This window comes from Rutidosis leptorrhynchoides, chromosome 7 (assembly GCF_046630445.1).
Source record: "Rutidosis leptorrhynchoides isolate AG116_Rl617_1_P2 chromosome 7, CSIRO_AGI_Rlap_v1, whole genome shotgun sequence".
Classification (NCBI taxonomy): Eukaryota; Viridiplantae; Streptophyta; class Magnoliopsida; order Asterales; family Asteraceae; genus Rutidosis; species Rutidosis leptorrhynchoides.
The window spans coordinates 327111526-327125348 of NC_092339.1; the positions used below are offsets into that span (position 1 = coordinate 327111526).

Sequence of the window (13823 nt, forward strand, 5' to 3'; positions counted from 1 at the left end):
TTGTCAACGGAAGTACTATTGTAAACTATTATATACGGTGATTGTCTATATGTAGAAATCATCAGATATCGAAAACCTTTGATTTAAATATTCATTTATGGTGTGCCTTTTCAAAAGAATGCAATGTTTACAAAACGTATCATATAGAGGTCAAATACCTCGCAATGAAATCAATGAATGACGTGTTCGTCCATATGAATTTGGAGCGATCGTCACATTCTGTGATTAAAACTTTGCATATTTGAAATCTAAACAAAAATTACTTCATCTTTCATGTAGATATCATAGGCTAATTGTATCTAGATCTTCGGATAATCGCGTGCGAATGTGACTAACTAAACTAAAATCGAATCTGTAAATTGCTCTCTGTTTTATACTCTGTGGATTGTGTTTATTGTTTGAGCATGTAAGCTTCTGGAATATGAATTTTAACATGATATGTGACTTATTGTTAGTTTATTTCGATCTCTGAAAACTTATGCATTGGACACAATAGAGCCGTACTTTATGTGGATTCTGATTTGAGCTGAAAAACTGAATATCCAACTTGCATGAATAAACTGTACAAATTGGCTAAACAAAAGTTGCTAGATTTTTGATATGTGTTACTTTGACTTGTCCTTGAACTATGGCCACTGGTCTTGTATCAAATTCATGTTCCTAACTCCGTTTATAGCCAAAACGAAATCAGTGCGTGGTCAGAAACTGACTGGGCAAACCCCAAATGTACCCCTTCTGATTCCTGACTTTTAATTATCGTATGAGTCCCTGGCCAAACTTTTTGGAATCTATTTTAAGTATATTTATGATCTGGAGTTTGCCATGTTTACGTGAATTTGTAGTATGAGATATTGTGCTAAGTATGCTACGTGTTCATGAACTTTGTGCACAACGATAAACTGAAATTGTGAAAATGATTATTCATGACCTGAAACGTATTGTTTGACTTAGGTTTGACATTTTGACCAACATTTGACATGAACCTAATGATGTTGACTTTAGTTGACTACTTTGACCAAGTTTGACTTTCGGTTTGACTTCGGTTGACTTTGTTTGACTGGCATGATATAGTTGACTTTTACTGGGAAACGCGTCGAGTCGAGCAATAAGACAACTTATACTATGAAACCACCCTTATTTAAGATACATATATTGACCAACCTAAATACGTATACTTAGGTTGTATTATTCAGCTGTAAATCGTACAAGTTTTTGTCAGTCATCCAAGCTTATTCAAAGGTGAGTCTACAGTCCCGCTTTTTACATGTTTTCAGGGATGAGAATACACGCTGTTATACTTACATTTTCAAATGCTTTTTGTATTGACATGAGTACTATATATGCATATTGAGTTTGTTCAAAAAGCCTCTAGCTTGAATACTTTTAATACCATCGGTGTAAGCACAATTTAGATGGACGGATCCGTTAGGTTGACAACCTCACCCACTATAAAAACTGTGGTGCATTTACTTTGAACATTAAATACATTTGAACAAGTGTATAACATTTTACGAGGTAAAGGCGGGTATAGTGGCTTCTATACTCGGGTCATTGCTAGTATTCAGGTGCTCATATTATGCAAACGTTTTTACGACTTGGTGTTGTACTTGTAAAATCTCGTAGTCAAGGATATTTAAACTACTTTTCTGATAACTGTTTTTTCAGATGCTATACAACGTTATGTAAAACTGTGGTTTACGATCAAAATGAGATAAAACTTGACATGGTATTGATTACAGATATTTGAAACTTGACATAGTAGTGTCAACAAACTTTTGAAACGAGAAACGGTGTTGTCTAAAAACTTTAACATTGAACCTTGGTGGTCTTCCACTAATAAACATTTTTCGGAATATTATTTCTTAAACATACTGTATTGTTTACCTAAAACCTGTAGATTCACTCAACATTATTGTTGATCCGTTTTGCGTGTTTTATTCTCAGGTATTAATTGCTTCCGCTGTAGAATATTGCTGTTACGTAGAAGTCAAGCCAAGCACTGGGACCAGCGTTAACATTCCGTTAAAGGGATTTTTGACGGGGTGTTACATCTTAGTCTGTCAAAGTCAAAGTGGTCAAACTTTTTATATTTTCTAAAATTGGATTTTGTCCCGAATATCTATATTTAAAATATTTATGTTTTATGGTTGATATATTTATGTGTAATATATACATGTTTGATTTATTTATTAATAAAAGTCAAACTTGATTAACGACCGACTCATCCCCGTCTCGTCCGACTGACTCCAAGATCCTGAACGCCTCGTCCCCGACTCGCGACTTTTACGACCTTGAACATATTGACATTTAGGCTGAGGCTCATAGTCAATTTGACGAAATACTTGTGGATAGAAACAATTGTTATGGTGCTTTTGTGGATGTCAATAGTGAGACGAATAACGTTATATCCTTTGCTTATGTTATTCCAGAATCCTGATGTAAATTTGTGATGCAAGGCCATTCATGGATCTCACCCTGCTTATTGGATATGCCAAGGTACAAACCTTACTCAAGATTATACACACATATGCTCAACCTTTTTAAGAGCTAGATGCTTTTAATGTTGACATATTCTCAACCTTTTCTTATTGCAATTGAAGCTTTACACTCCATTTTCCTCATCGTTACATGACCCACAAAATGCCAAGAATATATGCTTTGTGTCTTATTTTATATTTTCATATTTTTCACACGATATTCGTATACGTCATATTGCTAGAGTCTACATCACCTTCACTGGTGGAACTTGAACCCGACCAAATATGGGCTGAAACTAGTAACAAGGGGTAAACACTAAAAAAATCTTAGTATTTTTGTAGTAATTTTTATTTTTATTTTTATTTATTATTTTTTTTTTTAATCCAGATGGGGCAAGCACCCCCTCCGACTATGCCTATGTTCCGCCCTTGATCACCTTACTAGAGAACTTTAATGTGATAGTGCTTCAGCTAGCCTATGCAACTTATAAACTACAAACCTCATATCACCTTTACGTTCAGTTGGCTCTTTAAAGCATAAAAGGTCGGCTTATTAGTTTGAAAGCTAGTTTGAATGAATCTGATGTTTGCCCCACTCATTGTGACCAATCTGGTGCCGATAACTTCCACACATAACGTGCGTAAGATGTTGTACTATGAGAAATATGTTAAGGATATTCTATATGCTTATGATATATACATAACTTTTTTGCTCTATAAAAAGGTTTTGAAGGGAAGTTGTTGTCTCATAAGCTGAGATAAAGTTTTGAAGTCATTGATTGTATGGATGGATAGCTGGGCAATTACTCCTTCGGCAGTAGGTTGTTCAATTTTATTCCTACCGCCAAGGGAGATTTGCCCTGCAATACATCCGGTACGAAACGTCGATTAGACGAGTAAAGTTTCTTCTAAGGCGAGGATATGTTTTAGTAACTAACTTAAGATGACTTATGAGTTATGAGTAGTATCAGTGGCCGAAGATATTGTATCCAAAAGGGGGTATCCGGCGCCCCACCGGGATTAAAAAAGAAATTACACTAAAAAAAATTTTTTTACTAAAAAATAAGGTGTTTTTAGGTGTTTACCCAATGCCACTAGTCGGGTTCAAGTTCCGACAGGAGTAGTACAACAACAACAAAACTCAATACCACAATTAGTGGTGTATGGGGGAGGTGAGATGTAGACAATCCTTCCCCTATCCGAGAATAAAGAAAAGTTCTTTCTCTACCCAGAATGAAACACTCTCAAAAGTAGAGAAAGTCATCCCTCTCTCTATCCGACAGGAGTAGTATTTATGTTTATATATATTTTGGTGTTTTTGTTGTGTTATCTTCTTCTTACAAGTAGCAGATTTCAGTTCAAAACTTCTGTCATTAGTCATGGCTTGAAAACAATAAGGAGTAGTAATCATCTTTATTTTTGTTAATGTTATATATTTTAAACAAAATTCATATAAAACAAAGGGTAAAACCGACCCTCTAAATTACGTGCTTCAAAATATAAGTAACTATGCATTTACTTGCGTTGTGTGTAATTAACAAAGTTGACATCGACTGTGTGTATCCAACATCTGCTATTCAAAACCGACGTGCACTCTTTTTATATCTTCAAACTCTACTGGATCAATTACTGTTATTGAACCTTTGTTATTCGGGCTGCAACTTGAGCCCTTTATAATGTTGATAACGGGGTGGTAGTATGGGCCAAACCTATTACCAAGATTACCTAACATCCCTTAAAAACCCGTTAGTCTAATTTCCCCATTATCAGGTTTCAGTGCAAATGATGGCTGCTTTGGCCGCATTATTACCTGACTTTATTAGTACTCGTTATTTAGAGAGTAAGCAAGAAAAGCATATATCGAATTGAAGTAGTGTGTGCATGACCACTCAGGTGTGAAGTCATGATAGACAACAAATTCTGTAGTTGAACATATGATCTTTTTTAAAAAATTTCGTATGGTATGTTTAAGGTGGCAAGATGGGCGGGTTGGCTAACCTGTCAAAATAAGTTTCTTTGGGTTATTTCTAGTACAAGAAGAAACGTGTCAGTACAGGTTTATCTGATACATCTTAGTCCATACTTTTTTAACTTACTGAAACAAATAAATTACCAACCCTTTAGGTCTTCAGAATATATTGCGTTTTATGTAACCAAAATATAGAATTTACGAGACTTTTCACCAATTTGACCCTTTCTTCTATTGGCTAATTATAATAATTATAACATGTATGAGATAAAACACAATAAATCGCCAAATTAGTACTCATTATATATAACATGAATATTATAGGTCGAAAATGTCATCACTAGATCTATTAAACCACTTCTCACATATATTGGAACATGAAATCATACTACAACTTGTATCACAAACAACAACAATACCAATACCGAATCTCACAAATGTGAAGCTTGGGGTGGCGAGATATAACATGAAATTATTCCACAATCCTAGTTGTTCTACGAAGTTCATGTAAGATTAAACATGTTCTTGGAGTATTCTCTTTTTTTAACAGCATTTTGGGATCACCTAGAGGACTAAACCACTCACGCGATCATCTCTCATAGTTGCATAACCTACCCCCAACTGTTGTCCTGGAGGAAATCCGGACCAATCCGAGGGCATGACCGGTAAAATATCCTATAAGTGATGGAATAGGAATAGGTAACTCATCATATTACAAGCCTTCTAGCCTTAGAGTTCTTGTTTTTGAAGTCTTCTAAGTTCAAAGGGGAACGATAACACAAAAAATACTCAACATGTACCTTTTCAATTCAAGATACAAAAGTTTAATGGATCAAAGAAGTGCAAAGATTTAGCTTTTAATGTAACGAACGGGGTTAATTGTAAGAACATGATACGAGAATCTAAACGATAAAAAAAAACTCATACGTTTAAATAATTAATCTGTTAATTTAACATAATTAACTTACACCACTTGGACATAAGGCGACTAGTATATATATATATATATATATATATATATATATATATATATATATATATATATATATATATATATATATATATATATATATAGTGGTAGGATCAAGAGGGAAGTAACCATTTGGGGGGAAGCGGGGGGAAGCAAAAACATTTTTTTTCTTTTCGTTTTTTAAAAAAACTTTGTTCACGAACATTGTAGATGAGATGAAAATATGAACATTTAGTAGAGACACTTTGTGATAAATGTTTTTATTTTGGCGGAAAAATGCTCGAAGAATTAATATATAACAATTATCGTGTTTTTCGAGCGTATTTTGAGGTTTTAGCTATTGGGGTTTAGATATTAGGGTTTATAGGGTTTAGATATTAGGGTTTAGAAATTTAGGGTTTAGGGTTTAGATTTAGGGTTTAGATTTAGGATTTAGATAGAATTTTTAACACGAATGGTTTAGAGTTTAGGGTTTAGGGTTTTGGGTTTGGTGTTTTGGGTTTATGGAATAAACCCAAAACACCAAACTCTAAACCCTAAACCCTAAACACTAAACCCTAAACTCTAAATCGGGCTAAATTTTACTTCACAAAACATGAAAAAAAACGTTCATATTCTTCACGAACAATATTATCTTGAATGTTATTTTTGTCGATCGTTTTCCCGCCTAAATAATAACATTCATCACGAAGTGTCTCTTCTAAATGTTCATATTTTCGTGTGATCTTGATGCCGGAAATTTTTTTTTTTCAAAAAAACGAAATTTTTTTTTTTTTTGCTTCCCCCCGATTGGTTACTTCCCCATTGATCCTGCCCCTATATATATATATATATATATATATATATATATATATATATATATATATATATATATATATATATATATATATATATATATATATATATATATAAAAGTATATAAAGAAGTTAAAACAAAATAAAGAGATGATGTGACAATATTTTTTTGAATTGAAACTTACACTCTCCATTTTCCTCTTCCTTACATGACCCACAATAATGCCAAGGATATATTTTGTACATCTTATTTATTTTTGTTTTTTTAACACAATGTTCTTATGTCTTATATTTCTGAGAGTCTATTGCAATTGTGCTTAAGCTAGCAAATATATACAACTACAAATACTCATTTTGCCCTTACGATCTGTTGGCTCTTTGATGCATAAAAGGTCAGTCAAGAATATAACTCAAAAAGCTAATTTGAATGAATCTGATGTTTGGTCCACTAATTGTGATGACCAATTTTGTGTCAACATATTTCACACTCAATGTTCTCGAAATGGTGTACAATGAGAAATATGTGAAGGATATTCTATATGCATACGAATATCAGAATATATATACATAGCTTTATTACCCTATAAATAGTTTTTGAAGGAAGGATTATTGTCTCAGAGATCAAAATAAAGTTTCCCGTAAGACATTGTATGGATGGATTACTGGGCAATTACTCCTTGGGCAGTTGGTTGTTTGTTTTTATTCCTACCGCCAAGGGAGATTTGCCCTGCAATACATCTGCTACGAAACGACAGTTAGGCGAATAAGCATATCATTTTTATAACTACTATATATAAGATGACTTGTTTAGTCATATAATGCAGGTATGTATATTGATTTCGGTTGTATTTTGTCTTATTTTTTAGCAGTAGATTGATTGATTTCGGTTAGTACTCCACATCAAGTAATGCATTTCTTGATAACGATAGTAATCGTCCCTTTTTTTCATGTCAGTAAACAAGCTTCCATGTATTATTACTTGATGTCTTGCTTTAAATCCAACCTAAGATACCGGTCAGACAAATTTTATTGTGATGATCATGTAGTTTCTATGCTCTTACATATAGCCAACTTATAAAAAAATAATAATTAATTGTTACTAGTATGATAGAATGTACGTACCACAAACAGTAGTTGTAATGACTTTCCGTACTTAGAAGCATATCGACTTGTGAATGCTGCTTGCATTTTCAAGTTTGTGGCCATTGCTTCTATCGGAATGGTCTATTTAAAGGTGGCAAGATGGGCGGGTTTAAAACCGGTTCCAATTAAAATGGGTCACTATTTAGAACAATCTGAAACGGGTCAGGTCAGGTTTAGATGACATGTTTGTCTACTTTTGTTGTAAAAAAAAAAGTGTGTTATGTTATAAGTCAAGTGTCATGGTGCAGTGGCCGACACTTTTGATAAAGTAAAATTTGGTGAATCAATGAATTTGGTGGATCACGGATATTACTGTTCCACCTAACTACACAGTGAATTATTGTACTATAAGTATGTTATCGATTGTAATCAGTATGTACACCATTCTTGAATAAGAATCTACTATCTTCTTTCTTCTTTCACATTTCTTCAAAATAGGTATTACAAGTAGTTATAAACTACTAAATTATAACACGTTATTAGCACGAAGAGCTACGTATAATTAAGGTGATTCTTCGAGTTGCTCAACCACCACTTCCACCTCTCAAGATTTCTGCTGGCCACCGTCCTCCGCCGCTGAAAACGTCAGAAGATCCTGAAACCTCCGATGTGTCTTCTCATCAAGAAGTTATCAGCTTGGATTCTTCCATCACTAAGTTATACTCATTAGGTATTCCAAAAATTGTTGACGTTATTTAAATTTAAATTACTTTGAATTAATTAATTAACAAGAAAACCAAGACTTTACAACGATCATAAAATGAACCTGTTTTGAGAGGGATAGTTAAAAAAGGGAGATATTAAGATATACATACCTATATCCTCTCTCAAATACAAAATCACCATCTTTATTTCCTTGTTCTTTCGAACCGAAGACCATCACAAAGTCACAACCCTGCTACTCTTTTGTTCTTGTTTCACAGTTTAAATATCATTCAAAACCCTCACCATGTTGCAGTCAAAAACCAACCAAAAACCATCATCAATTCGGTCACTACTGCAGCTCCTGTTGCTATATGACTAAATGTAATGAACCATTATTTCATCTCTCTCTTTCTACAATTCTAACTCGAGAACCATATTAACCACCTCAACCAAGACCATCGAAACCCATTAGCTTTCTGTTTCCGTTTTATAATTGAAACAAGAACACCATTTAAAAACATAGAAACCACCACAAAACAATGGCGTAAACTATTTCTATTGTGTATACCAAACCACCACTAGGAATATAAATCAACAACTCTGTGGATAGTATTATAGGGTAAGCTATTTTTACGAGAACTTTCTCCTCTTTGTGGCCGACATATACCCACCCAATAACCCCACTTGATAAAGAAATTTGAGCTTTGTTTAATTAATCACGTTTGAATAAATTGAATTATGAAGACAAAGTAGCCACCATTACATACTTTTTCTATTGATGGCAGACAAACATTAAACAAAAACCCCACTTGATAAAGGTGATGATAAAGTGAATAGATTTTTCGGTTTATGCTTTCTATGAAAAACAATAATATGGACCATACACCATTCTTTATTGTTTGGACGTATGTGATCTAAACATTTTAGATTGGGACGTTTAAATAGATTTGCAATAAGAATTATTATGGGCCGACAATATTGATTAGTGTAGGGGTATAATAACAACACGTGATTCGTAAATAATGATGGTACACGAGGATCATGTTTATGATAATGACCATGATGTCGACGTTAGGAATATGATGATGATAGTTAGGGTGCGTTTGGTTCGAATTGTTGAATAGGAATGGGAAAGGTAAAGGGAATACTAAAGGAATGGAATCTTTATAGCATATTATACCCTTTATCTTTGTTGTTGCTTGGTATATTAAATTAATATGGCACTGTAAAATTATCTTTGTTGAGGTAGAATTAGTAATAATATCATGTACGTAAATTAACAGTTATATACATATAATCATAATCTTTTAGCATCAACCTATAATATACTTGATGGAATTATAATCTTTTAGCATCAATTTTAAAAAGATCAGTGAGTTCGATGCTTCGAATTTAGAAGCACCTTTTCATGAAGCTGAAATATGGGAAGCAATCAAATCTAGTGACGATGACAAAGCACCGGGCCCCGATGGTTTTAACATGAAATTTTTCAAGTCTTTTTGGTGGCTAATTAAAGACGATCTTGTAAAGACTATCGAATGGTTCTGGGAAAACAACACCATCTCTAAGGGTTGCAACGCTTCTTTTGTTTCTCTAATCCCGAAAAAGATTGATCCAATAGGTCTTAATGATTTCCGACCCATAAGCTTGATTGGAAGCTATTACAAAATCATCTCGAAGTTACTTGCAAATAGAATCAAGAAGGTTATTCACAAAATAATAGGATTCGAACAAAGCGCTTTCATTAAAGGTCGGAAAATTCTTGATGGAATTTTAATAGCGAATGAGACTTTAGGAGAAATTAAAAGGCGCAAAGGTAAATGCCTAATTTTCAAAGCAGATTTCACTAAAGCTTTTGATAGCGTTAATTGGATCTTCTTGTTTGAAGTCTTAAGACTCATGGGGTTCGGGTCTAGATGGATCAAATAGATGGAAGAATGCCTCAAATCCGCTTCTATCTCGATACTCGTGAATGGTTCTCCAACAAACGAATTTTCTTTAGAAAAAGGCGTCCGTCAAGGAGATCCTTTATCTCCTTATCTATTCATAATGGTGGCCGAAGGACTTAACTTGCTAATAAAAAGAGCTATTGATGTCGGTCTTATCAAAGGTGTGGAAGTGCGTAATGAAAACATTCTTGTCTCTCACCTCCAATACGCGGATGACACTATATTTTTTGGAGAATGGAGTAGACGGAACGCTTGCAATGTGATGAAACTCTTAAAATGTTTTGAAAAGCTATCCGGACTAAAAGTGAACTTCTTAAAAAGTTGTATGCATGGTATGGGTGTTAACGATGACTCAATCTGAGAGCTTGCTTCATACATGGGATGCTCAATCGGTTCACTCCCCTTCACTTACCTCGGGCTCCCAATCGGTTGTAAAATGAACAAAGAGAAGGATTGGAAGTTTGTGAAAGAAAAATTCAACAATAAGTTATCGGGTTGGAGAGCAAAGACGTTGTCTTTTGGTGGTCGTGTTACCCTCATCAATTCGGTCCTTAGTAGCCTACCGTTGTACGCTTTCTCCCTATTCCGCGCTCCATCGTGCGTCATAGACACGCTAGAAGGTTTGCGTCGTAATTTTTTTTGGGGCGGGTCGGGGGATAATACATGTATGGCTTGGATTAAATGGGACACCATTCTCACTTCTTATGGGCGGGGGTTTAAACATCGGTTCTTTAAAAGCAAAAAACCTAGCCTTACTAGGAAAATGCTGGTGGCGATTCCGTTTGGAAAAAGATGTTTTTTGGGTAAAAGTTATTAAAAGTATTCATGGGCGGGACGGTGGTTTGGGATGTTACAGAATCTCATGTGGGACTATTTGGGATGGGATCAGAAGCATTGATGGTCTCATGTCTAAATATGATATGAACTTTTCTAATACGTTTGTTAAAGTTGTGAACAATGGCAAAGATACTTTGTTTTGGAAGGATAAATGGATTGGAGACCAACCTCTTCACATCACTTTCAATCGGCTTTTTCATTTGGATTCCGACCAAGATGCTACAGTGAGTGATCGTTTACTTCAAGAAGGTGGTAATGTTCGCCCAAACTATAATTGGGCCAACCGTATTTCGGGCCGAACTGCAACCGAATTGGACTCACTTAACCATTTGATCCTCTCGTTTAATTTAACAGAAAACAAATGTGATTCCTGGTCATGGGTGTTATCAAACAGCAAGGTGTTCTCTTCCAGCTCCCTTCGTGAATACATTGATGATAGACTTCTGCCGATACCTGCTTGTTCAGATAAAACATTAATTAATAAGCTTGTCCCACAAAAAATATCGATCTTCGTTTGGCGAGCCTTAAGAAATAGGCTTCCAGTTCGGTTGGAATTAGACAAGAAGGGAATTGACCTCGATTCGACTAGAAATAAATATGTGATACAAAGATATTTTACTACATGTAATATAATTACATTAATAATAACTATCATTATAATGATATTAAATGAACTTTATAAATTTTATTACCTAAAATATATAAAAGTATATTTTTATTTTAATACAAAATGTTAAATAAGGATATATATATATATATATATATATATATATATAGGCCTTGGAATCCCTAGTTCACGTTCTGGTAGAGTGTGATTTTGCAACAGACATTTGGAGTCGATTTTTTTCGATGGTGGGGCTCAAACATCCCCAACGATCTAAACCTAAAAGATCTACTCCATGAAAAATACCTGCTTCCGAACAACCCTCTTCAAGCAAGAATTTGGCAGGCTTCGATATGGGTTTGTGCGTACAAAATTTGGCAATACCGAAACAAAAAAATCTTCAGCAATCATTCACGGATGGCTTCGGTGGCAATTCAAGAAATACAACTAAAAAGCTACGAGTGGCTCACGAATCGTTCAAGGAAAGTGAACTTGAATTGGCTCGAATGGTTATCCAAACCTCACGCCTTTGATGATCACGACTAATCTTTCTCATGTTCCAAGTTTTCACGTTTTCTGTTTCATGTTGTTATGTCAGTCGATAGTCATGCGTCTGTAAGGTGATCCTTTTGTTCATTCTTGACTGTAACATTTCATATATCAATGAAATTGCTTTTGGCTTTTCAAAAAAAAAAAAAAAAAAAAATATACTTGATATATAATAATATACAATTATTAGTAATACTGCTGCTTTTCCAAAATAATAATAATAATAATATACAATTACATATCTATGTATATAAGCATTTGAAGTTTTTGTTATTAAAGTTATAAAATTACGGAGTATAAAATTTTACTTAACTATTTTCTACAAAAATATGTTAGCTGAAAAAGAATCGAAAGATAGTTTTTTTGTACAAGTGATAATACTAGAGAAATGTTGAAGGAAAGTATGAGAGAGAGAAAAAAAAAAAAAAGAGAGGAAATTGAAAAAGAACGTGGGATTTGCTAGAAATTAGGGGGTAATGGGCATTCCCCTCAATTTAGTGGTTAATGCTCCATTAATTAGTTTAAGTTAATGGACATTCCCATTACTAATAACCAGGCAACCTTAATGATTATGAAACCCATTCCTTTATCTCTAATACCCCCAACCAAGCATGCCCTTAGATTATAGTAATGTACTTGGGCGGTGAATTGAAATTATGAACGTTATAATTATAATTAATGTACAACCCTTTAATATAATTTAATTAATGCATTTGAGAAAATTAAGCTACCCTATTCATCACATCAGTAGAGATCCGATACCCACAATTTAATTTGTTATATTTTGGTTGAGATAATTTTCGTTTTGATATATTTAGGTTGAGATAATTTTCGTTGTATTTCTTATTTACCATTTTGCACTACATAAATTTAAGGTTTATTGATTTTTAGATTTTATACTTAATTTAGTTCGAACTAGTTGTCTAGTTTATATCATATATTAGTCAGAGTTTGTCAATTAATCTCTTTTTCTTAACCTTAAGGTGTTGGTACATTGATGGTAACCTGATTTTCCATCAAGGAGGTTAGAGATTCTGACTCTCATGTGCTGCAAAAAAATATTTCCTTTGTAGTTACCCGCCAATTTAATGCGCCTCAGAGGTTTTACACGACTATGTATTTAAACCTCACCTGAGGGGGTTTACCATGCTCGTATGGATTCGTCGTGAGTATTTCCTCCCGAGGGGCTATAGGACTGTAATGGTTCGTACCAGGGAAATGATCGGGTGGGTGGGTTATTGATAATGCTAAAAACGAACATATATTTCATCGCATTATCCCCCAAGAAAGACAAGCTTTTAGTTGCATTTGTCCTATTTACAAGGAATATTTGTTTAAAAATTAAAAGGTGAAGACAAAAGACAGATTCGACGAATTGAAGACGCAAATGACCAAAAAGCTCAAAAGTACAAAGTACAATCAAAGTGGTTCAAATTATTGATGAGAAACGTCTCAAAATTACAAGAGTACAAGACGCAAAACGCAAAGTACAAGATATTAAATTATACGAAAGGACGTTCGAAAATTCGGAACCGAGACATGAACCAGCTTTCAACGTACGACGCAACGGACCGAAAGTTACAAATTAATTATGTATATAAATATAATATAATATATAATTAATTATATAAATTATATATTTATATTATATTTATATAATAAAATCCGTCGGCAAGCTAGGAGCCAAACTTGTGTGAGCTGGATTCCACAGCTCCGCACTCAAGGAGCTTATAAAGGCAAAACCCACCGCACTCGCGGAGCACACAAAAACAGTAATATGCCTATAAAAGGCCATGCAATTCGACAGATTATTTACTTCTTTTTCTTTTCTAATATACGTAAAATATATATATATATATATATATTATAATTTTAATTTTAATTT

At 33.9% G+C, this 13823-nt stretch overlaps 2 protein-coding genes across 2 annotated transcripts; both read left to right on the top strand.

The window, feature by feature from the left end:
• The first annotated feature begins 9928 nt into the window (after positions 1-9928).
• Positions 9929-10309, top strand: LOC139860277 (uncharacterized mitochondrial protein AtMg01250-like). Its single transcript, XM_071849046.1, has one exon. The coding sequence runs from the start codon at positions 9929-9931 to the stop codon at positions 10307-10309; it is 381 nt and encodes a 126-aa protein (XP_071705147.1).
• Positions 10310-10324: 15 nt separating this feature from the next.
• Positions 10325-11935, top strand: LOC139860278 (uncharacterized). The gene is made up of 3 exons (XM_071849047.1): positions 10325-10568; positions 10897-11384; positions 11612-11935. Exons 1-3 carry the CDS (start codon positions 10325-10327, stop codon positions 11933-11935), a joined length of 1056 nt encoding a protein of 351 aa, XP_071705148.1.
• Positions 11936-13823: the final 1888 nt, after the last annotated feature.

Excerpts from the sequence above, each read along its gene's own strand:
- LOC139860277 (XM_071849046.1), top strand. The coding sequence starts at position 9,929 with ATGGAAGAATGCCTCAAATCCGCTTCTATCTCGATACTCGTGAATGGT.
- LOC139860278 (XM_071849047.1), top strand. The coding sequence starts at position 10,325 with ATGGGATGCTCAATCGGTTCACTCCCCTTCACTTACCTCGGGCTCCCA. Across the intron at positions 10,569-10,896 it reads CGTCATAGACACGCTAGAAG|TTGTGAACAATGGCAAAGAT; the intron begins GTTTGCGTCGTA and ends CGTTTGTTAAAG. Across the intron at positions 11,385-11,611 it reads ATTCGACTAGAAATAAATAT|ACATTTGGAGTCGATTTTTT; the intron begins GTGATACAAAGA and ends ATTTTGCAACAG.